This window comes from Sceloporus undulatus, unplaced genomic scaffold (assembly GCF_019175285.1).
Source record: "Sceloporus undulatus isolate JIND9_A2432 ecotype Alabama unplaced genomic scaffold, SceUnd_v1.1 scaffold_24, whole genome shotgun sequence".
NCBI lineage: Eukaryota > Metazoa > Chordata > Lepidosauria > Squamata > Phrynosomatidae > Sceloporus > Sceloporus undulatus.
The window spans coordinates 208,430-229,893 of NW_024802946.1; the positions used below are offsets into that span (position 1 = coordinate 208,430).

Genomic DNA, 21,464 nt, shown 5'->3' on the forward strand with positions numbered 1-21,464 from the left:
TTCAAGCGTACAACTGTGTTTATAGACAGAATCACAGCCAGTGTTCAGAAGCAAAAACAACAATTTAGAAGGGCTGATGGGAAGGTGAAGGAATTAGTCCTGAAACACCGGTGGCTGGGAGGACAGATACATCTAAAAACATGCAAGTCACTTAGACAAGCGTCAGGAATTTAAGCTAGAGAGACTACTGTTAGATGGACATTACTTTAAGATTTCCCCCCCCCCCCCCCAACCCATGCAAAGTTTTTTTTAATTGTTTGCTATGCGCAAGCTATCTTCCATCACGTTTGGGCAAACAATTGAGAACATTCAGCAGCGCTTCTTAATTCCAATCCCCATTGCACCCAACCCACACATCTGAATTATAAAAAGTTAACACAAGAACCCCCCATGAAATTTCAAACTCTTTGCCCAGGCTACATGATAAAGTTTCTTCTTCTTTTTTAAAGCCAACACAAGAGGAAACTCAGAAGGGGAAAAAAAACCTTGCAAAGCTTCATGACAATGCATACAGAACATGGAATACTTGGCAAAAGAAATGCTCTTTCCAAACTAAGTATGAAGGGGTGAACCATGCAAGACAAGATGGTAATTATTAAGATGGCTGGCACACAAGACAGAGTTACTAGCATTAAATAGGTTTTTGGCTACCTGCTGCATGGTTCAAGATTTGCCTGCCTCTTGCCACATACAGACAACAAGAGAATGAACACCCAGCATCCCCTAGTGGCTGGCAATAGGTATATATTATGAGCCCCATATGGGGGCGAGTGACTCAGCACCTAAAGGCAAGGGAAAGAGTTGGGATGACACCTTCCTACCTAAATTGAAAAATGGTACACATCTGAGGTGCAAGAAAAAGCATACCAGAAGTTAGGAAGAGAAGCACAGGTTCAATATATGCCAGAACATATCAGGAATTTCTGGGAGATCTGAGATAGATGCAAGTATTCGAAAGGGCAGCAGGGAGCCAGTCTCCAGGGGAGACATGCTCTGACATGCTCATCATGCCAATCTTTAGAAGAGGAAGCAATGCTCCCCTTTTGGTACGTTCAAGGAACGGGATGACGTCGCAACCCAGTCCTGCAATCTCTGAATACAGGAGATAGGCTGGTACAATTCTAAGAGCTGCAGACAGAGGGATAGGGTAGGATGAGGCCACAGTGGCTGGACATCTCTTCTGCTGCAAAGAAGAGGTCATGTCCCATCTTGAGATGAGCTTCAACAAGATTTGGGGGGAGGAGAAGGAAGTGGTGCTATCAGTCGAACCTGCTAAAGCCACACAAGTTTTAAGTTATCAGAAGGATGTAAACACTGGCTCAAGAAGCGATACGCTCTGATATGAGAAGGGGATAGTGAGGCAACAAAAAATGGAGAACTTCATGTTACAGTCTTCATCTCTCTTCAAGTCAGAGCTAGTCCACAAGTGACACTCCCCTGCCTGGCTTCCTGCAGTACTGTACAAAGATGTGGTGGCAGGGAGAGGGGTTATGAGAAAGGGAGCCGTAATAAACCAATTGCCATTCAAGTCCAGTTCCTTTGTGCCAAGACCCCTCTCCTGCCTCCCACAGAGCTGATCCATGCAGGATTCTGCAGATGAGGAGCAGAGGGTGGGGCAGGGCAGGGCTTAGCGCAGGTCCTCTTCTTCACCCTGTATGGTTTTCTTGATGCGCAGGAGCATGGTAGTGAGCCACTGGTCAAGACGAGAGATAGAGTCATACTCCTTCACCTGGTGGCAGAAAAACACAAGAACTGAGATGCAACAAATCTCTAGCCAGGAGTAGTCAATAGTCAAGGTGAACTATTAAAATGCAACTAAATTCAACTTTAGTGCATAACATTCTCTTTTCTATAATAGATTTAATTTTTATAAAAGCATTTCAAAGTTGCCTTTCTAATACATGCAGACTACTTATGGCAGCTTACAACAGCTAATATCACAGCATCATAAACAATCTACAAGGGAAGGAAGCAGAACTAAAGGAAGACTTCAGAAAAAAACTTTTACTAGCTGATGGCAACAGTTTAAGGGCCAGCTATCCAAATTCCACAGGCAATTCCACCATTGAGTGCTGCCACTGATAAAGGCTAAGCTGATCTGTCTTGCTGTTACACCTATTACGTTTTTAATCACCTCTCTTTGATTACACTAAAAAACCAGTAATATCTGTCTATAGCAATCTAGCAGTTTCCAGTTCTGCTGGGAAAATAAAAACCAGGAGTAGTTTATCTTGGATAAAGAAAGGTTAATTTTTGCAAAAAGAACTTCGGCTTGGAAAGCAGGACCCTGATGTTATGAATATAGAACACAGGTTAGTAACTGGCCTTCCTGGAGTGGTTCTATGACAAGGAAGTACTGGATGCTAAGCTAGAGCCAGTCGCCAAGAATGGCAGCTACCAGGTTGTTCCCACAGCTGCTATTTTTACCAGACTCCTTTTCCTTCTATGCTGTCACCAGAGTATAAAAAAAGCTTGGTCTAGGTGCCTCTAACTGTTGGTCCCCTAAACAATTTCTGTGTTTTTAGTGCCCATCGCTGCCAGTCTCTTTCACTCCAGCTTTGGCTGCTCTTCTTCTCAACACATTAAATGTGAAGCCAACGTTTTCCTTCTTATGAAAAAGTCCATGAACACTAGAAACCACCAGCTGGAGACAACATGAGCCATCTCAACAGCAACCTCTCAGTCTAAAGCTTCTTAACCAGGCCAAACCCCTTAGATTCTTTAAGAGACATTAGATACTCTATCAGCTCACAATGTTCACCAGGCTCTCAAGAAATGGCCAGAGAAGAAACTTACTGATTCAGTGTAGCTGTCAATGTTCTGTTCCTCATGAGCATCAAGCAATTTCTATGAAGAAAAAAAGAGATTAGTGAATTTTAGGACTGATTCCCAAACACAGCAAGGTGACAGACTGCAGCAGCATCCATCCCACTGTGACCTTTAACCACTGACCAGAGAAAAATCCAAAGACAGATGCTTTCAGTACATGTACTTCATTGCCTGAAGAGGCACCCAGATTGGAGAACTGTGCCGTGTGATTTGGGAGAGATCCAAGTTTAATGCTAGCAACAGGCCCAGAGTGGGAAAACAAACTACAAGATTTGAATAGTTAAATATTGCCAATTCTTGACATCTTTTGGATTCTGGAGTTCATATTCAGGAACTACTTCTATGCTCCCTTCCACAAATCCTTTATTCAATATTCCTTTTTCTTTGTCATAGTTTGAGCACATAGCCTCTTGCTTCCAGTTCACCATCACTTTCTTGTTTTATATAAACACAGGGATACCTTGTACACTACAAGACTGACAAAAGCCTCTTCCAGTCATGTAAAACAAATGAGCTAGCAAACATCTAGTGTGTACTTCGAAGGCCCAGTAAAAGCTACTCACTTTAACCAGTTTGCATTCTCTGGAGTCTGAGAAAGCTGGAAACATTTCTTCATATTTCTGTACAGCCAACTGATTTAGGGAAGAAAAGGAATAGGCAGCTAGTTAGCTACTAGGCAGTCAAAGAATCCAGTAACATGGCTATCCAGGTTTTAACAAGCTGGACCACCAGAAGCCCCAATTCCTTGCTGCAACATGCTGAAAAGCCCCCCTCTCCCTGCCAGAATTATACATGGGCTTCATGCTATCAACCTAATGTTTTGATCAAATTCTTGCTTTAAAAAAATAACAACTACATGGCTTCAGGCTGTGATCCAGAATTAAAATTTTCAGACCCTGCAAGCTTCTACTCTGCATCTACTAGTGTGGCAACCTGTTACCTCCCCTCATATGATGCAAGAAATCTACAGTGCTGCACTCTCCCCAAATCCTGCAGATATCTGGAAAGGATCAAGCCTTTCCTATAGAGCAGCTTTATTCCACACAGTAGATTCTACAGGTCCTTGGAATTACAGATCCTTGTAATATTTAAATTAGTGACTTCTCTAGGAATACAAAAAGTTGTCCAAACCTTGGCGTTGAGCATGTCAATGCAGAAATGGCAGAGGGCTGCTTTGAAAAAATACTCCTTTGCACTGTACTTCAGCAGAGGACTGTCCATGGCACTGGTGCCCACCTAAGAGATGCCAAAAAGCAGCATATAATCACAGACACATATTTAAACAAGCTCTGGAGACTACATTCAGTTTCATTGGGGTCAGCACACTGCTTGAAACTCCCATAGACTTGGTGCCCAGTTGGCATTCTCCTCTTCCACTGTCAGAGAGAAATTACATAGCCCTTCTAAGACTAAGAGCCCTCCCCCCGACCACCATCTCGAGGGAGAGAGACGAGGCCTGGCCTGGAAAGACTAAGAGCCCTCCTCCTGACCACCATCTTGAGGGGGAGAGAGGCCTTGCAATTTTTTGTATTGTATTGCAATTTTTACTGTACACCGCTATGATCATTGCGGAATAGCGGTCTATAAATAAAACTTATTATTATTATTCTGACAATATAGTTTGTCCAAATACAATTAAGCTATATTAAAAACCATTCCCTTTTCAGATGTTAAATTCAGACTGCCTGGATATGTGATTTTATGTAACCCTGACTCCAGTTTAATTTACATATATTATACTAAAACATGATCAATAAGCTATTTATAATTTACAACTTCAATTAGGAGTTTGTGGAAAACAGGGGTGGGGACACCAATAACCAGACCTGCTCATAGATCTCAATAGCCTTCTGGTACTGCTCCAGCTGAGCTGCATAGGTTGCCACTTTCAGCAAACACTTGTTAGCAGAGCTACAGAAAGAGGAAGATGAGCTTGAGACATCTGAACAAAGAAGAGAACAGCCAACAGCCACCACCCAACCCCACATCTCTCCCCTCTATGCACATATGTGGAAATGTCAGTTGGCTCTAAGACTTCAAAAAGGATCAGCTTAAGAACTGGCAAGATCAAAACACAAGAGATCTTACAGACAAGGCAAGCCAACCCAAAGGGGAAAGAAAGACTGTTGTTTCGCCAGGGTTCTATGGATGAGTAACATATACTGATGTTGGACTAAGGCAAACAAAGAGCTTTCTTTGTCTGGGAATTCTATTATTTGTTTGCCAGGCAGAGGCACCCTCTTCTCAACCGAACTGAAAACATAATGTTTATAAAATGAGAACTAGAATAAGAGGCCTGGTAGCGAAAATTCTCCCTACTTTGTCCTAAGGCTAGAAACTACAACTCCAGCAGCCCCAGGCAGCATAGTCAATGGTCAAGCCAACGGTTACTGGAACTGAAGGAGGCCATGCGGCCTACCCCTCGATTAAGCCAAGCATACTTAAAACATAACTCAGACTCTGTCAATAAACCTAGATCAGTCACCCTGCAAGGCTATACCATTATTTGTCAAACATGTAGAAGGAAAGCTCTGTTATCTTTGGTGCTGTCCAAAAATTTAGGCACTGAAGCACAACAAAATAGTGCCACATAGATATAGGCAGACAGGGAACAAATGTGGTGGGACGGCATAGTGAAGCAACATGTGTCAAAGATAAACACATTGAACATCAATTAAAATGTGAAGGACAGACCAGCTTGCTGCTCCACACCCCTCTTTGGGAAAGGGTTGAGACCTGAGGGCACAAGAAGGAGCTGCTCTTTGGAGGGAGAAAGCTATGACACCAAGAAAGCAGAGGCTTCCCTAAAACTCCATAGGGCTCTGACTTGTATGTGCGCATCTACCACAGAATGGAAATCTAGTGGTCTCTTCCAAATCTATGTTTCTATGAGCCAGTCCGTCCACTGCCTTCACCCTAAAAGTGATATTCAGTATGAAGCAATGTCATATGAATGAGATAAAAAGCAAAGAGATCTGGAGGGAATTTTCCCAAGTCTATCGAAGGGAGCCTTGACCATTTCCCCAATTGCTCCACTTCTCCCATGAAAATGTCTACTACTTCCCCCATCTCCACTCCCTGGTCAATTTTTGAACCCTCTTCTTCCTCAGGTTAGAGGTTATCTGGCTAGGAAAAGCCAGATTTATATAGGATAAGTGGTCGGTATATTCAGAGAAAGTATTTTTTGTTGTTTATTTTATTTCTTAAACTGCCCACTAAACCACAGTTCTGTGGTACACATGTGGTGTGTATGTAAAGGCATACACCACCTTTCAACAAGAAAAATATTCAGGATGGTTTATTCAGGAAGGTTAAAATGAAAAACAAGATACAAATCAACATTAATGCAGATATTATGTGTACAGGAAGGACAACACTTCCTGCAAGGAGAGTGAAAAGAGGGAGCTTTGCACCCATCTCCTCCACCTAAGCTGTCACTGCCATGTATTCACTAATATCACCTTGTCATTTGTGAAGCTCACAGAAAATATGCTCAAGTCACACTAGTTATATAACTAAAACATGCAGCCCCCTGACTCACACTCTTATTTTCAGCATTCTGCCCACACTGGGTTTGATCAAAAGTCTGCCTTGAGATGCCGAGCAGGCAACAAAATTTAACCGCACTGGCCTATTTATAAGGATAGGAATGATATAAATCAAATCAAATACACTTGATCCATCTTCACAACTATTTTGGGCAAGACATGTCTCTGACTTGGGCTAGTTTGCCTTGGGCAGAACTCTTGTTCCACAGTTCAATGCTGTCTTGTCCATTCAGGTGGCCCATGACAGACCACTGTAATTTCTGAACAAGGACCAGTAATAGTTTATCCAAGAGAACTAGGCTGCCAAGGTATTGCCTGAATGGAGCTATTTAGTCAGCTCTTGTTCCGGACTCCCCCCTTCCCCACGGATAGCAAAAAACATAGGACCTTAATGGGGGTACAACCTGAGTCAACTTATCCATGCGTCAATGTAAGTACTGTATCTTAACTCTTATTTAAAAGAAGGAACCATCCCCCAGTGAAAAGCAAGAGTATAATCTGTTGTAGAAGCACTAACTCCCTCTACTCTCATCCATCTAGCCTTAAGAGTAAGCACAAAGAGTTATGTCTGCTGGAAATTTGTATGTTCTTTGACATTATAGCAAAATCCATAATTTTGGCCCAAAACTTGCCCTCGATTTATACATGAGGTCGACTTATAGTTGAGTATATATGGCAGTACTCTGGGATACTCATTTAAATAGGGAAAAGCACTCCTGATCAAAGCTACTACCTGAATGTCTTAAAGCACTGAAGTCTAGGCGGACTATTCAACTCTTCCAGGAAGAGTCAGCAACTCCTAAATCAATTAGATTTTGATAAACAACTCTGCCTTATCTGGACTGAGCTGTTTCATCCACTACTGACACAAGGCACCCATTCAGGGGACCCACTGCATTACAAAGTTGTTTATAAGGTGGCTAAGCAGCACACTGAAGAGTCCTCCTTCCAAGAAAAAAAAAGGTGCCTCATGTGATAAATCCCATAAGAGCAGCAAATCCCTGGCATCTCCTTCTGAGGCCTATCCAAGAGCTACCATAGAGAGTTACCATAAAGCAGTGATTTTATCTGCTCTGAACACCCAACTAGAAAAGGGGACAGGAATAACAGAACTCTCCAATTACCTATTAGATTCTTCACCTTTATAGTAATCTGCAGCTTGTTCATAATGAGCTATTGCCTGGAAAGGAAGCAGAGAAGAAAAGGAAGGATGAGAACATAAGGTCAAACAAAAGCTTTGGGTTCAGAGCAAAGGTACATGTTGTTGTTTGTTGTTAAGCTGACCCCAACACATGGTGACCCTGTGGATGAAACATCTCCAAATCTCTCTATCCTCCACTGCTTTGCTGCCAAAAAAGAAGAAAACTAGGAATGTGAAGGGCAACTATGAAAGAACTAGGCAAAATAATAAAGAGTAAAGATATACAAATGAGCACTAAAGACAGAATTGTCAAATCCACTGCATTCCTCATCATTATGTACAGATGTGAGAGCTGCTGTCAGAGTTAGCACCCAGAATCCCAGACAATCAACCAGTCAGCTTGATTGATATAATCAACAGCACTTTATTGATAGATCCAGAATCAGACATGTGCCTCACTCAGCTTCTTAGCTGAGACTAACCACACCCTCCCAAAGACAAAGTAACAGAATCCCCAAAAGCCAAAATCCCCTCCCTTGCAGAAACCCGCCAAGCGAAGCCCCTCCTGGTTCCCACAGAAGTGAAAACACATTCCCAGCTCTGAGCGCTCTGAGAGCCAGGCCCTCAAGGCCACTAGATAAGACACCTGGCCCTGCTATGCACTAACTATCACTATCTACTTTTCTACTGCAGCTAAAGCCCCATCATCCCCCAACTACTATACTATACTACAAAACACTATCTGGTAGAATACTAACAGGATTCTAACAGTTGCACAGTGAAGAAGGCAGACAGGAGGAAAATCAATTCATTTGAGATGTGGTGCTGGAAAAGAGTACTGAGGATACTGTGAATAACCAAAAAGAGAAACAAATGGGTCCTTGAACAGATCAAGGTTGAATTCCCCCTGGGAATCATCTGAAACATGGCTGTTAGAAGAAGCATGATTAAAATGAACACTTCAAATTCTTCTCATCATACTCATCATCATCATCATCATCATACCTTTTCAATGTCCACAAGCTCCGTCTCATAGATCTCTGCTATTGTTATGTGGTGTTTGGCTGCAATAGTGAAACGGCCCTAAAAGAAGAGAAAGACAGAAAGTGAATAAAACAGGTATGAACATCCAGGGGCAATGGGTACATATGTGTAGCCCTCATAGCCCCAAAGCACTCCAATTTTAGGTCCTAGGTAGTATCTAACTGTGCTGAAATCTGGCAACTATCTTGAGTCTCCTGGCTCTCAGTGAAACCCTAGAAATCAATCTGTATCCACTCAAATGTTCTCTCAGCCTTCAAGCAAAATACATATTCAGAGGCATGATGCATTATCAAAGTACACCTGGCACACATGGAGACTGAAGGATTCAACAAACCTGCACAAGTTTACAAAAAAAGAGTAGTAATCTAGGCTAGAGATCAGCCATACCAGCTTCAACGTGTTCTTGATTCACTTAGAAAAAGTAACCTGCTATATATTTAAGTACTCTCAACACCAGTAACATTGTGCTTGTCTACATATATACACACTGTCTTATATGTCAGAGATGAAACATTTGTGGCCCTCGAACTGTTACTGGACTACTATTATAGGTTTTGCTGCTGGGAGTAATAATATAAATCTTCATTTATTTCACTCCAGAATGCAATGAATGATTTCAGTACTTCTCTCCCTGCTCCATGAGAATACAGGGAATTCTGCCCATTTTCCAAGCTTTCTTCACTATTTGGAACTTCATTTGGGAAAATTCATTTGCACAGAGCTGCACGTGGTTTGTCAGCATGAAAGAAAATTATTTCTGCATAAACAGTAATATTTTTATATGGGAGGCTGTGTATATTGCACAAAAGGTGCTATTTCCATGCCCAAATATAAAATGCATGAAATATTCTGAATCTTTTAAAATTAAGTTCTGAACTTCACACACATATGACATTAGCTTACCATGTCTGTGTAGATCTCAATAGCTCTGAGGAGACAGTTAATGGCCTCTGTTAATAAAAGAAGAAGACAGTGTTGCCAGCTTTAAACATGATAAAATGAGGAAATAAAGCCACCCGACAGCCATCTCCCAGTAAGGAACAAAGCTGTGGGTATATATATGTACAGCACAATTCCTTCCCTGAGGATTAATAGCAACTTAAGAAAAAGCTGCTGAGGTCTGCAGATCTTCTGGGAGCTGGAACAGGACACAAAGCAGTCCTGGAGAATTGATTAATTTGTATTCTCAACAGTTAAGGGACGTATGCAACTAGCCCCACACCCAAATTCTGCTCTGAGAACACTTCAGCGATTATCCAATGCTCCTGACCACTTAAGAGGCATGCACAGCTGTATAGCCTGGGCTCTAGTATCAAGAGAGTGGGATCCTATGCTGCCCTTACGTGGCCTACTGAAGAACTGCAGCATTGGCAGTTTTACTGAAAAGTTGGTCCAAGAACAGAAGCAGTCATGGCTGAACATTTCAAAAACAGAACCAAGCTTTCCAAAGTAACTTTAAATGCTCAGCACAAGATTACTTTATCCCACTGAGTCCCCTTCCCTCTGGCTCCACTAACAATCTTCTCCACAACTGCAAGCGTGTGTTTCATTTAACTATTCATATGCCACTCTGACACCAAATTCATAGACACATACAAACATGGTAGTTTAAATATATATATTAAAAGCTTTAATCCAGTACCAAAACATTAAAGTGGGATCTGGAGTAATCACTTTGGAGGTTTCACCACTAAAAATGTCTTTTACTTTACCCAATGGTGGCACCCAGGAAAACTCCTAAAGTCCTACATGGAGACATGTACTCTTCTGTTATTAAATAATGATGGGTTTTAGAATTCAAACCCAGCATCTTTCATCAGAATCAGTTCAGCAAAGCCAAGAGTTGCAAGTGAATATTTGAGCTTCTCTGGCACACATCTTAAAAGGGTGGGTAAGGACCATTCCCACTGTCTGTTCCATCACCAGCAGAATGCAAGGCTGTCCTCACACAAGCCAAACACAAACCAAACCATACCAAACACAAACTAAAGGCAGACAATCCAAAGGGTGACAGCCATTTAATGTCACCTCTTTTAAAAAACATGTTGCTGGTGCTTGCCCTTGACCATCCCCAATGCTCTGCCTCCCTCAGTGACAAGGCTGAAGCTCACTCTTTAGCTCTGCCACCACAGCCGATAATCAGAATGCAAATCTCCAAAAGATTAAGCAAATCCCTGGGGAGGATTAAATTTGTTTTCTCCTCAGGTTACTTTATCATCTTTCCCCCAGAAATTACTGACAGAGTCAAGGCAGGCACAGGAGAAGGCGATCTCCTCCTCCTCCGCTGGCGCCTCGTTTATTTGCCTGCCTCTTTTCCTGTTAATAAATGCCAGAAGTCTGACACACAAAATCCTGAGTGAGGAATCCTCTTTAAGAGGCGAAGTACATCTCCGACAGAAAGAAAACACAGAGCAAAGGCCCTGCATACCCTAGTTAACATTGCAGGAAAACAAACAACAAGAAGAGGACTGAAGAACCTGCTCAAAACTACTGCCTTCAAGGGGTGAGCATGTCTTGACGTTGTATCCTTGTCTCACCAGAGGCTGGAAAGATCACTGTTGTCAACTACACCACCGCAAATTCCCCAGCTAATATTGCCAATGGCCATGCTGACTAAGGCATTCTGGGAGTTGTAATCCAAAGAAGCAACTTTCCTGATCTCTACAATTTCACACAGTTTAGCGAAGTTGAAAGAAAGGCTTTAGTTATCCTTGTTATTTCATATCAAATTACACAGAAGAGTCTTAGGACTCTTACATCTGTTCATGAGTATAAACACAAGAAACCCCTAAAATGAGGTCTGAATACAGAGATATTTAAATGTCAAATACACTCATGAACTGGAGTTATGGATTTCATGTCTGTAAGATCTACACAACCCAGTGGGAGGGGATTTGTTAACTTGCATCTCTTATGCAATGCTGCAGACTAAGGATTCCTACTAAAGCAGGACATCTCAGTGCATAATGCAAAGAAGCCAGCTGGCATCGTAGCTTCCGCCCTTCAACAGCCTACGTGACTTGCAGCTTTGGAGAAAGTGAGGAAGCATTTACAGGGCAGCATTTGGTTGCCAAGATGCAACCAAGTCCAATACAACTGCTTGCATTCAATTATACTGCCTTAATAAGACAAGATCAGTCTCTCTCTCTCTCTCTAGCCAAAGTATGACTATTCAGTTGTAGGCATTGTCCCCCTGTCTTAGCCACCAGACAGGATGGGTAGGCAACTACAAAAAAGTGTAGAGTATGAATACAATATGCATTTTTCAGCAAGAAACTGTGCATTCGGTTAAACCCAAGACTTTGTGTACTCTGAATGATGGAAAGTTCTGGAATTTAAATTCTGCTGTTTAAACATGTCTGCATAGGCAACAAAACAATCTACTATGCATCTAAGATGCAAGCGTTTAGAATACTTGTGCAGTACAAATGGACCTCATTCCATGAAACATTACTGCACTTACATACCCCTTCTCATAATCAAATCCGGCCTGAGCTTTGATAAGACAGCATTATAAGATGAGAATCCACTTTACGCACCTTGAGGATCTGCTTTCTTGAAGGCATTGCCTGCATCCACAAAGCTCATGGCTGCATCATGCTTGTTCTGCAGCTGGAGGTGCAACTGAGCAGCCTGGCAGAAAGCATTCCCAGCAGCTAGAAGAGAGAAAAGGGGATGATATATGGCTGTGTAAGACTTGGAATTTGTTAAAGCACATTACAGATCCAAAACCAGAGTCTCCATGTCAAACAGAATTGGCTGTTTTTAAGAAAGAACTTTTGATAACGTTCTAAACTACTGTATTTTGACTGATATACATAGTTTAGATACTTTTAAACAACAACTGTTGCATTCTTTGATTTACTCTATACTATAAGCCATCTTGAGTTGTAGCTCTGGAGAAAAGGCTGAATATAAATAAAATAAAAATCCCTCTTATTTCTAGAAAGGGCTGGGAAGCTTGTGGCCTTCCCAGTGTTGCTGGACTGCAACTTCCATCAGTTACAATCACAGCCTGGCCAAAGGCCTGGCCAAAGGCAAAGAATGTTAGTAGCTGAAACTCAAAAATTTTGAAGGGCAGCAAGCTGTCAACCCTGATCTAGAAACATGAAGATGGCTAGAGTAATGGGGTTTGGATTCATATTCCTATAGTTATTATTATGCTGCTAATTGTTCAGAGGCTTAAGCATCTGACTGCAGAGCTCTCGTCTTACCACCCACACAACTACCACCTCCTAAAATACATTTAGACTTCTGGAAGACAAACAAAACAGATTTCACCTTTTCCTTACATAGGCTGCTGCATCATTCCCAGTGAAACTACTGGTTCATCTAGCCCAGTGCTTCCCAAACTTTGGTCCTCCGGGGTTTTGTTTCACTTTTTGGACTTCAGCTCCCAAAAGCTCCAGCCAGCTGGGTCAACAGCCAGGAATTCAAAAGTTCAAAACACCTAGAGGACCAAAGTCTGGGAAACCCAAATCTAGCTCATGATGACTAGCAGCAATGATCCCAGGCTTGAGAGAAAGATCCTTCTCAGGCCAAACAGGATGCCAGAAATTGAACTTTAAACATTCAAAGGGGATGCTTTCCCACTGAACTACAGCCATTCCTCTGAGAATACTGTCCACAAACCATAAAACCTAATCTATCAGTTCACAAGAAACTGGTTAACACAGCAGACTCTCTTAGCAGTTTCTGGTTTTACAAACTATTATAGATTTATTCTTCTGAAGGTAACAGGCTTCCAACGCCTGTTATATTTATTCTTCTGAAGCTAACAGGCATCCAACGTCTCAAACTGTGAAACACACATCTGTGCTGCAATGTGAGCGGAAGGGAACTGCACCACAGGCAGATGCAGTGATGTGCATCTCATCAATATGAGCATGCTGTTCATGAACTATAATCTGAGTTTAATAAACATAGCGTTACAGGGATGATACGTACCACTCCAGTTCTTTGCCATTTTAAACATATTGGCTGCTCTCGCATAGATATCACATGCTTCTTCAACCCTGGAAGAGCCACCCCTAGGGTGAAAAATAAAATACCACAGCATCAGTTTGCTATACTAACAAACACAGCCACCTGGTCACATATGAACACTGTACAGAAAAAGAAGGGCTTATCCATTGCAGAATAATGTACCACTTTAGACTGGTTTGCAACTAATTCTAAACATGGAACAAAATGTATACTTTGTAAGATATTTTTGGAGGCATATTTGTATATCTAAATACATCTTAAGCCACGCATTTAGAGCTATCTTGTCTAGAAGAGGGGAAACAAATACAAGGACTGAAACCCAAGCCCAGAGGAATGGTTGAAGAAGCTAGGTATGTTTAGTCTTAGAAAAGAAAGAAGACTGAGATGATGACCATCTTTAAATTTCTGAAAGTCTACCATGTGGGAGATGCAGCAATCTTGTTTTTCAATGCTCCAATGGATTCCAATTACGAAAGGAAATTCTGTCTAAATATCAGAAAGAACTTCCTGACAGTAAGAACCTTTCAGCAGTTGGACTGACTGAATAGGCATGAGGAATTTCCAGCCCACAAAGCCCTGATCCAACCTTTAAGCCTTTTGAATGTGACATATGCCCACAGCAGAGACTCTGTAAGGATTCTTCCAGGCTACTAGAACATGGTGCACTCTTTTTCCATGCCTTCAGGCTTATTCTGGCTCCTTGGAATGCAATTGTACTGCAGAAACAATGCAGTTTGAGCCTGCTTTAACGGCCATGACTCAAGGCGATGGAACTCTGGGAATGGTAGTTTGCTGAGGCACCAAAGTGAAGCTTTAGGGTTGTCATAAGTCAAAAATGACTTGAAGGCACACAACAACAAGGGCAGTTTGGAAAACATGGGAATGTTACAGCCTTTAAAGATTTTTTTTAAATCACCGGAGAACCTTTTAATCTGTAACATGTCCTCCAGCTAGAACCTTCCCTAAGCTGAAAAGCATTTAATGAGACCTATATTCTAAAATCCTTTGTAATAGCCTTCATCAACCTGACAGTCTTTTGATGCTTCAGCTAACATTTCCTATTACTCCCAGCTGCTGGCGATGCTGGCTGGGCCTGATAAGAGTTCGAGCCCAAAACGTTTGAAGGGGATCAGGCTGGAGAAGACTGCTTTGAAATCATACCCTAAACCGTGTATTTGATCTCAATTGCAACCTCAAGTAAAAATCACATTCATAACTGTCATACAAAAAATCTTTCAGGACTGTCTAAAACCACAAATTTTAGACTTTCCCTATTCATTATATAGAAAATGATCTGCCTTCCCTACAACCATCATCCAGTTTGGTAACTATAGCCAACAATCTTGGAACTGCATTTTTGTCAAGATGCAGGTGAACAGAGATCTCAACATCCGTCTTCACAAAATTACAATTCCTAGAACTCAAATGGAATGGATTGTTCTTTAAGAAGTAGGTGCGTTCTTTAAATATACAGCCCCAGTGAGTCCAGTAAGGTATACAGTAGTCCCTTCACATTTGCTGGGATTAGGAGTGAAGGAACCCTGTGAACGTAAGAAGAAGAAGAAAATGCAAATACAAACCACTATTCTTTTTACCTAAGATATCACCTATCTAGGAATCCCCAGGTTCTCCAGTGCAACTCTATGGTCAACATCTGTCAGACGTTGATCACAGAATCATGCTGGAGAACCTACAAGTGCCCAGAGAAGTGTTTTTTCTAGGAGCTTCTAGGTTCTCCAGCACAACTTCTGGCAGATTGGCGCTGGAGGACCTAGAGAGAACATATTAAGCAAAACCGCAAATAATCAAAGTCACAAAAGGCAAAGCTGCAAATGTGGAGGGGCAACTGTACTTACCCTAACCCTACACAGGACTCTGTGACCAGATACATTAGTGCCCCACACTCCCATACACATTAAGCAACCTAACATGATTATCTCCACATGCTTATATCCATCAGTAAATGGGACTGTGCCTCTTTGGGCTTGTAAATGAAGTGTTCTGGGTCGGAAAAACAAACAGCCTTCAAGTATATCACTTCTGTTTTATCATTTCTCCCTCCCACTCCCTTTCCATCCTAGAAGCAAATCATTTCCTCCCATCAACTATCACTGCCAGCCATGGACCATGTTCTTTCTCACAGCATGTGAAAAATCATTATCTATTTCAGCTCCCTGGTGAAGAGGTGTTCCGCCTCTCAGGGCTCAGCTGTGCGTTCTGTGAGAGGGAAAATCAGCCTTGAGTCACCAGCTCTGTCATATGCCTCCATCCCTCGCCTGCCTCCTCTCTCCACCAAGCGCTGGCTGCTGCTGCTGCTGCTGCTTCAATAACAGACATTGCCTGCAGGAAAAAATCTGATGCACAGCTAGCTAGGAAAGCTGCAGGCACAGGCCAATTCTCCCTTTATTGCCAACAGGTTACTGGATTAGGGTTCTGTCTAAGCCCCATTTGCAAGAAGGGAAAAAGCTTTTCAAACAAATATTGGTTTTATCATAAATAACTCAAGGACAACTGAAGCTTCCATCTCTCTCTCTCACACACACACAATACAATGTAATCCCATGTTTGGCTCCAAGCATTCAGTTTTCCAAGAAAAAGCAGCATCTCCCGCTGCTGTGCTTTTCCATTATGCTGCCCTGAATCATCTCCCTTCATTTAACTCACCCCAAGCCACAGATTATGCAATAAGGGAGGGGGAACCACAAAGGCCATCCTAGAATAGAAGATGAAAGGAGCAGGCTCTTTTTCTCAGTGAGAAGACAGATCTAATTGCAAGGAGGAGATCCAGAACTGAACAGAACCAAGTTTGGGTTTTAAGCAAATAAAGGATTCTTCAAGACAGGCCCACATCTTATGGCTTCATTATTTGTTGGCTTCGTCACTCTTAAGACAAACAGAGAACCATGGCACCATAAAGGCTAATACATTTATTACAGAATCAGCTTTCATGGATTATAGTTCATCTCAGAAACCCAAGCAGCATTAATGTTTTAATTGCCACAGGCCTCTGCTAGCCTTAGGAGTGATGAGCAGCATTCAGGAGTGTTGTAGTCCAATGCATCTGGAACATTGGGGGAAGCTCTCTTGCAGACTTTTCTAATTTACTGAAGTCCCGTTTACAAATTTTCAGACAGCTGCAGTTTTTGAGGTTGGGAAGCAAACTCTTGTTTGTTAAGTTATCCTTCTGAACTTCTTCAAAGGTGAAGAGAGATCAAGGCTCATTTACAGGCAACCATACCTTAGTTAATATAGTGATACTTCAAGAGCCAGCCTGGCTTACTGGTTTGAGCAGTGGACTATGATTCTGGAGACCAGGGTCTGAATCCTTGCTCAGCCATGGAAAGGCACTGGGCAGCCTTGGAGAAACCACACTCTCTCAGTCTCAGAGGAATACTGTGCCCAGTTCTGGGCACCACAATTCAAGAAGGATGTAGACAAGCTGGAGTATGTCCAGAGAAAGGTGCCCAAAATGGTGGAAGCCCTGCCCTATGAGAAATGGCTTAGGGAGCTGGATATGTTTAGCCTAAAGAAGAGAAGGTTAAGGGGCTGACATGATAGCCAAGTTTAAATATTTGGATATCATGTTGAGGACTGAGCCAGCTTGCTTTTGGCTGGTCCAGAGGCTAGGACCCAGCAATGGATTCAGGCTATAGGAAGAGATTTCACCTAAACATTCCTGGCATTAAGAACTTCCTGAGAGTAAGAGAAGATGCTCCCTCAGAGTACAGTGGTCTCCTCTTTGGAGGCTTTTAAACAGAGTCTGGATGGCCATCTGTTGGGGATGCTTTGATTATGAGTTCCTGCATGTCAGGGGTTGGACTGAATGGTGCCTTGTAGTTGCTTCCAACTCTATGATTCTGTGATTCACTCCAAACTCTGCCCACCCTTAAGCACAGCAAATCTAGGCTGATCCTACATAGGTGCTTCATTCACATAAGCACTCCTGCTTTCAATAAAATTCAGTGAATGAAAGAGCATGATCAACAATACTAACACACTTTTACTGAGAGAGCTGATAGAGGGCAATTAGTCCTAAGAAACTTAGCAAACCTTTCCAGGATGACAAAAGCTCTGGTAGACTAACCAATCACAAGCCACTACGTATTTGCACAAATCCTTAATCCTCACACGATTGTATTAGTCTGCCTAAGCTTTAGTAGCTCACTGCCTTCTGGGAAATGTACCTGGGACTTAACTACTCTTCTGCCTTACACAGCCTGGAAAGCTGGAACAGTAATAGAAACTAAGCCAAATCACAGCAGCTCAGATGCTACTATGACCTTCTCTGCCTTCTGTCAAGCCAGAAGCCTCTAACAGTCAAATTGCAACACTCCAGTTATGCCCCTGGGAAGCTGTGAAAGGCACAAAACTGGAAAAACAGATGAAACCGGAAGACTTTTACTCATGGACAAACCGCTGGGGGCAGGAAAGAAGAAAATGTGTTTTGAACAGGCTGGAGTACAGATTTCATGGTGCAAACTGGCATCAAGGCTACATGGAATGATACAAGAGACTGCAGTTTGAACCGCTTCCTCCAGGTTTCTATCCAGGTCATGTATGATACTGTCCGCCAAGTCCTTTTACTTCCGCGAAAGAGGACAATTCCCCTAGAATATTTACGAATGTGAAGAAAGGGGACAGATTAATGCCTCCCCTGGAAAGAGATTAAGGCCCACCTCTGGTGACTGGAATTGAACCCTAAAGTTCTGCAAACATAACAAAAATGTGGACCAAACGTTTAGTTGTGAGAGTGACAAACTGCAAGATACACATATGGCAGTGGATATGAGGAAGGCTCTTTACATGACAAGCTACCAAGATATTTTGGGCTTCCACAAGAACAAAACCAATGGCTTTCAGGAAAATCACCTTTTGTGTATTTTCTTTCAGGCGTCTCCTATTTATTCCAGCTGCTAACCAAGATAGGCCCAGAGCTATCTTCAATTATTGTCCCACTCATACAAACAACAGACCACCGAGATGAAACCCTAAAACTCATATTGAATACTCTCTTCTGCTCTTCCTTAAACGTCTTGTAATTAAGTTACACCCTCGCCTCTCAATTAATATTTGCTACAAGACCTCCTGATCAGCACTTCCAGAGGTTACTCCTGCCTCACCAGATTGCTCCAACAGGTTCCTGTTTCGTCTTTCTATCATGCCACCGAATATATAAAACTGAAGAAGCATGTGGATTTCCATTACAGTATACGCAGCAGTCGTAAAGAGGCACCCTTTGAATCAGTTCCCAAGGAGTAGGTAAAAGAAATCACATTCCTACAACTCCTATGGCATTCTGAGATTTGGAGTTTAGTGAGACACTCAGCCTTCTCTCTCAGGGAGCTCCCCAGGAATTGCAAAGGCAGTTAAAGCGGTGTCAAACTGCATTAATTCTGCAGTGTGGCGGCAGCAGCCCCAGGCACCAGCCATCACTAAGACCCGGAGCAGGAACTCTGGCCTGTGTGAAGCCCTTTTTACCTGCCCTGGAACTCCCTCCATTCCTCTTCTGTGGGTGTGACTCCATTGGCTTCTACTAACCTAAGAGAAGAGAAGCTTCTCCCTACTTAGTGATCTCCAAAGCCAACAGAGAGAGAGAGAGAGAGAGAGCCCTGTGAGCCCACTTCAGTATAAAAAGAAGTATGGCAGTACCTTTAAAACATGCCAATTTGTTTCATAGACTCATAGAGCCAAAGTATTATAGAGCTGGAAGAGACCCCAAGAACCAGCCAGAGCAACCCCTGCCATCCTGACAGATGGCCATCCAGTCTGTTTCAAACCCTCCAAGGAAGGAGACTCTGCCGCAAACCCAGGCAGTGCATTCCAGTGCCAAACAGCTGTGACTGTCAAGACGTTATTCTTCATGTTAAGATGGAACCTCTTTTCTTGTAACTTGAACCCACTGCTCTTCTGTCCTAGTCTCTGGCGCAGCAGATTGCTCCATCCTCAACATGTTGTTGCTGGGTGCCTTTCAAGTCAGTGACCATATCGTGGGCTGTTCTTGGCATGCTTCTTCACAAGGAGTTTGCCATTGCCAGCCTCTGAGGCTCAGAGAGTGGGACTTGCCCAAAGATCACCCAGCGACTTTCTATGGCTGAGAGAGGACTGGACTCCTGCTCTCCAGGGTCACAGTCCAATGCTCAAACCACTACAGACTGGCTCTCATCCCCAATAAGACATCCGTCCTTTCAAATATTTAAACATGGCTACCATGCCACACCTTCACCTTCTCTTCCCCAGGCTGAACATAACCACTTCAGTGGCTTCCAGACCATGGTTTGGCATAACACCTTTCCTGGACTCAGGACAGATGAAGACGTGGGCTGCAGGCCACAAAACCTTGGGCCAAAAAGACATCCTTCTGTTTTTCTCCCTCTCCTCTCTCTCTCTCTCTCTCTTTGTGCAAACCAAGCAAAATGCTGTCTCTTCAGTCTTCAAATGTAATGTGTAATGTCTTTAGCCTTTTAAAAACCGTTTCATTCTTCCTGAAGCTTTGATACTTTGCATTTCACTTGAAGCGTTAAATCCTCGACTGGGAGAAAGGGGGGATAGAAATGAGTCAGGAATCATATCCTCTCCCCTTCACATCCCTGATCCCTCCTTCAGTTCAGCCCGGAGGAGGCGCCTGCTTCAGCCCTGCCTTTGCTCATCAGGGCCTGCCTTTTTCCCTAGCAGTATGCCCTAGTGGTTAGAGCCTTGGACTGCTTCCTACAGTTCCCAGGATTCCCAGCACTGAGCAGTTAGAGCAGTCTCAAACCGGGTTATTATTTGCACCTTCCAAGCGCGGATCCTTTCAGGACTCGTCCTCTGTTCTTAAACTGCAGGAGGAAAGGTAGAAGCCCGAAACCCTCTGCAGAAATGATCATCCAGCCTGAGACTGCTTTAGCTGCCCTGGCTCAGGACTAGGGAACCCTGGGAAGTGTAGTTTATTATGGCCCAAGGGCTCTCTCTCTCTCTCTGACAGAAAAGGCTCAATGTCTCCCAGAACTACAACTCCCAGAATCCCTCGCATTGAGCCAGGGCAGCTCAAGCGGCCTCAGACTGGGATGATTCCTTCTGCGGTGTGTTTGCCTCCTCCTCCCCTTCCCTCCCTCTTCCCTTCCTTGGTCCCTTGGGCCTCCTCACCCGAAGAGCCCCGAGAAGAAGCCATGGGAGCCGCGGACTTTCTTGTCCGCTTCGGCCAGCAGCTGCAGCGCTTCCTTCTCCTTGCCGCTCGTATCCATCGCCATGGGCCCGACGCCGCGATACTAACAGAAGCCACAGGAGCCGCAGCCTCTCACTCCTTCTTCTTCCCCTCTCTCTGAGGGACTGAGGCGACGTCGGCGACTACGTCGACGCACGCGCGGTGACGTCAGCGCGCGCGGAAGCAGCTCACACCACAACAACTCTGTCACGTGACCTGGAGGGCTTAGACACCAAAAGCCACGCCCCCTCTTTGAATTCCCATAAGCCACCGCGGTCGGCGCCGGCTGTGGGGTAGCGTTGTGCATCACGTGACTATGGTTGTGCTGACTCATTGGAGTCACGTGATCAGCGCAGGGCAGGAATGGTTCAGTCCGTTGTGGGGGGGGCAAGGGGAGGTTGGGTTGTACCATTTCAAACTGAGGGGTGACTGGGCTTTTTTTACCAACAACAATAATAAAAGATTATACTACTGTGACATAATAATATGGTATTTTAAATACATATATATAATATAACAATATATGGTATATATGTATATGTCTGTGTGTGTGTGTGTATATATATATATATATATATTAAGCTTATAATTATAATAGTATATGTCAAGTATACAGAATTGAAAAAGATGTGAGGAAATAATAATGATGTAAATATATACAAATGTATATATGTGTGTGTGTGTGTGTGTATATAAGTGTGATAACAACAACAGGTTTATTGATTAGTCAGCTGAC

At 43.1% G+C, this 21,464-nt stretch overlaps 1 protein-coding gene across 1 annotated transcript; it reads right to left on the reverse strand.

Annotated features, from left to right (window-relative positions):
• On the reverse strand, positions 1–20,857 carry LOC121917579 (alpha-soluble NSF attachment protein). Its single transcript, XM_042443655.1, has 11 exons — positions 20,671–20,857; positions 13,510–13,592; positions 12,102–12,218; positions 9,466–9,512; positions 8,524–8,601; positions 7,502–7,557; positions 4,656–4,740; positions 3,961–4,065; positions 3,393–3,461; positions 2,797–2,847; positions 1–1,729 (listed from the first exon to the last, which is right to left on the reverse strand). Exons 1-11 carry the CDS (start codon positions 20,772–20,774, stop codon positions 1,628–1,630), a joined length of 897 nt encoding a protein of 298 aa, XP_042299589.1. The 5' UTR covers positions 20,775–20,857; the 3' UTR covers positions 1–1,627.
• Between the last annotated feature and the right edge of the window lie 607 nt (positions 20,858–21,464).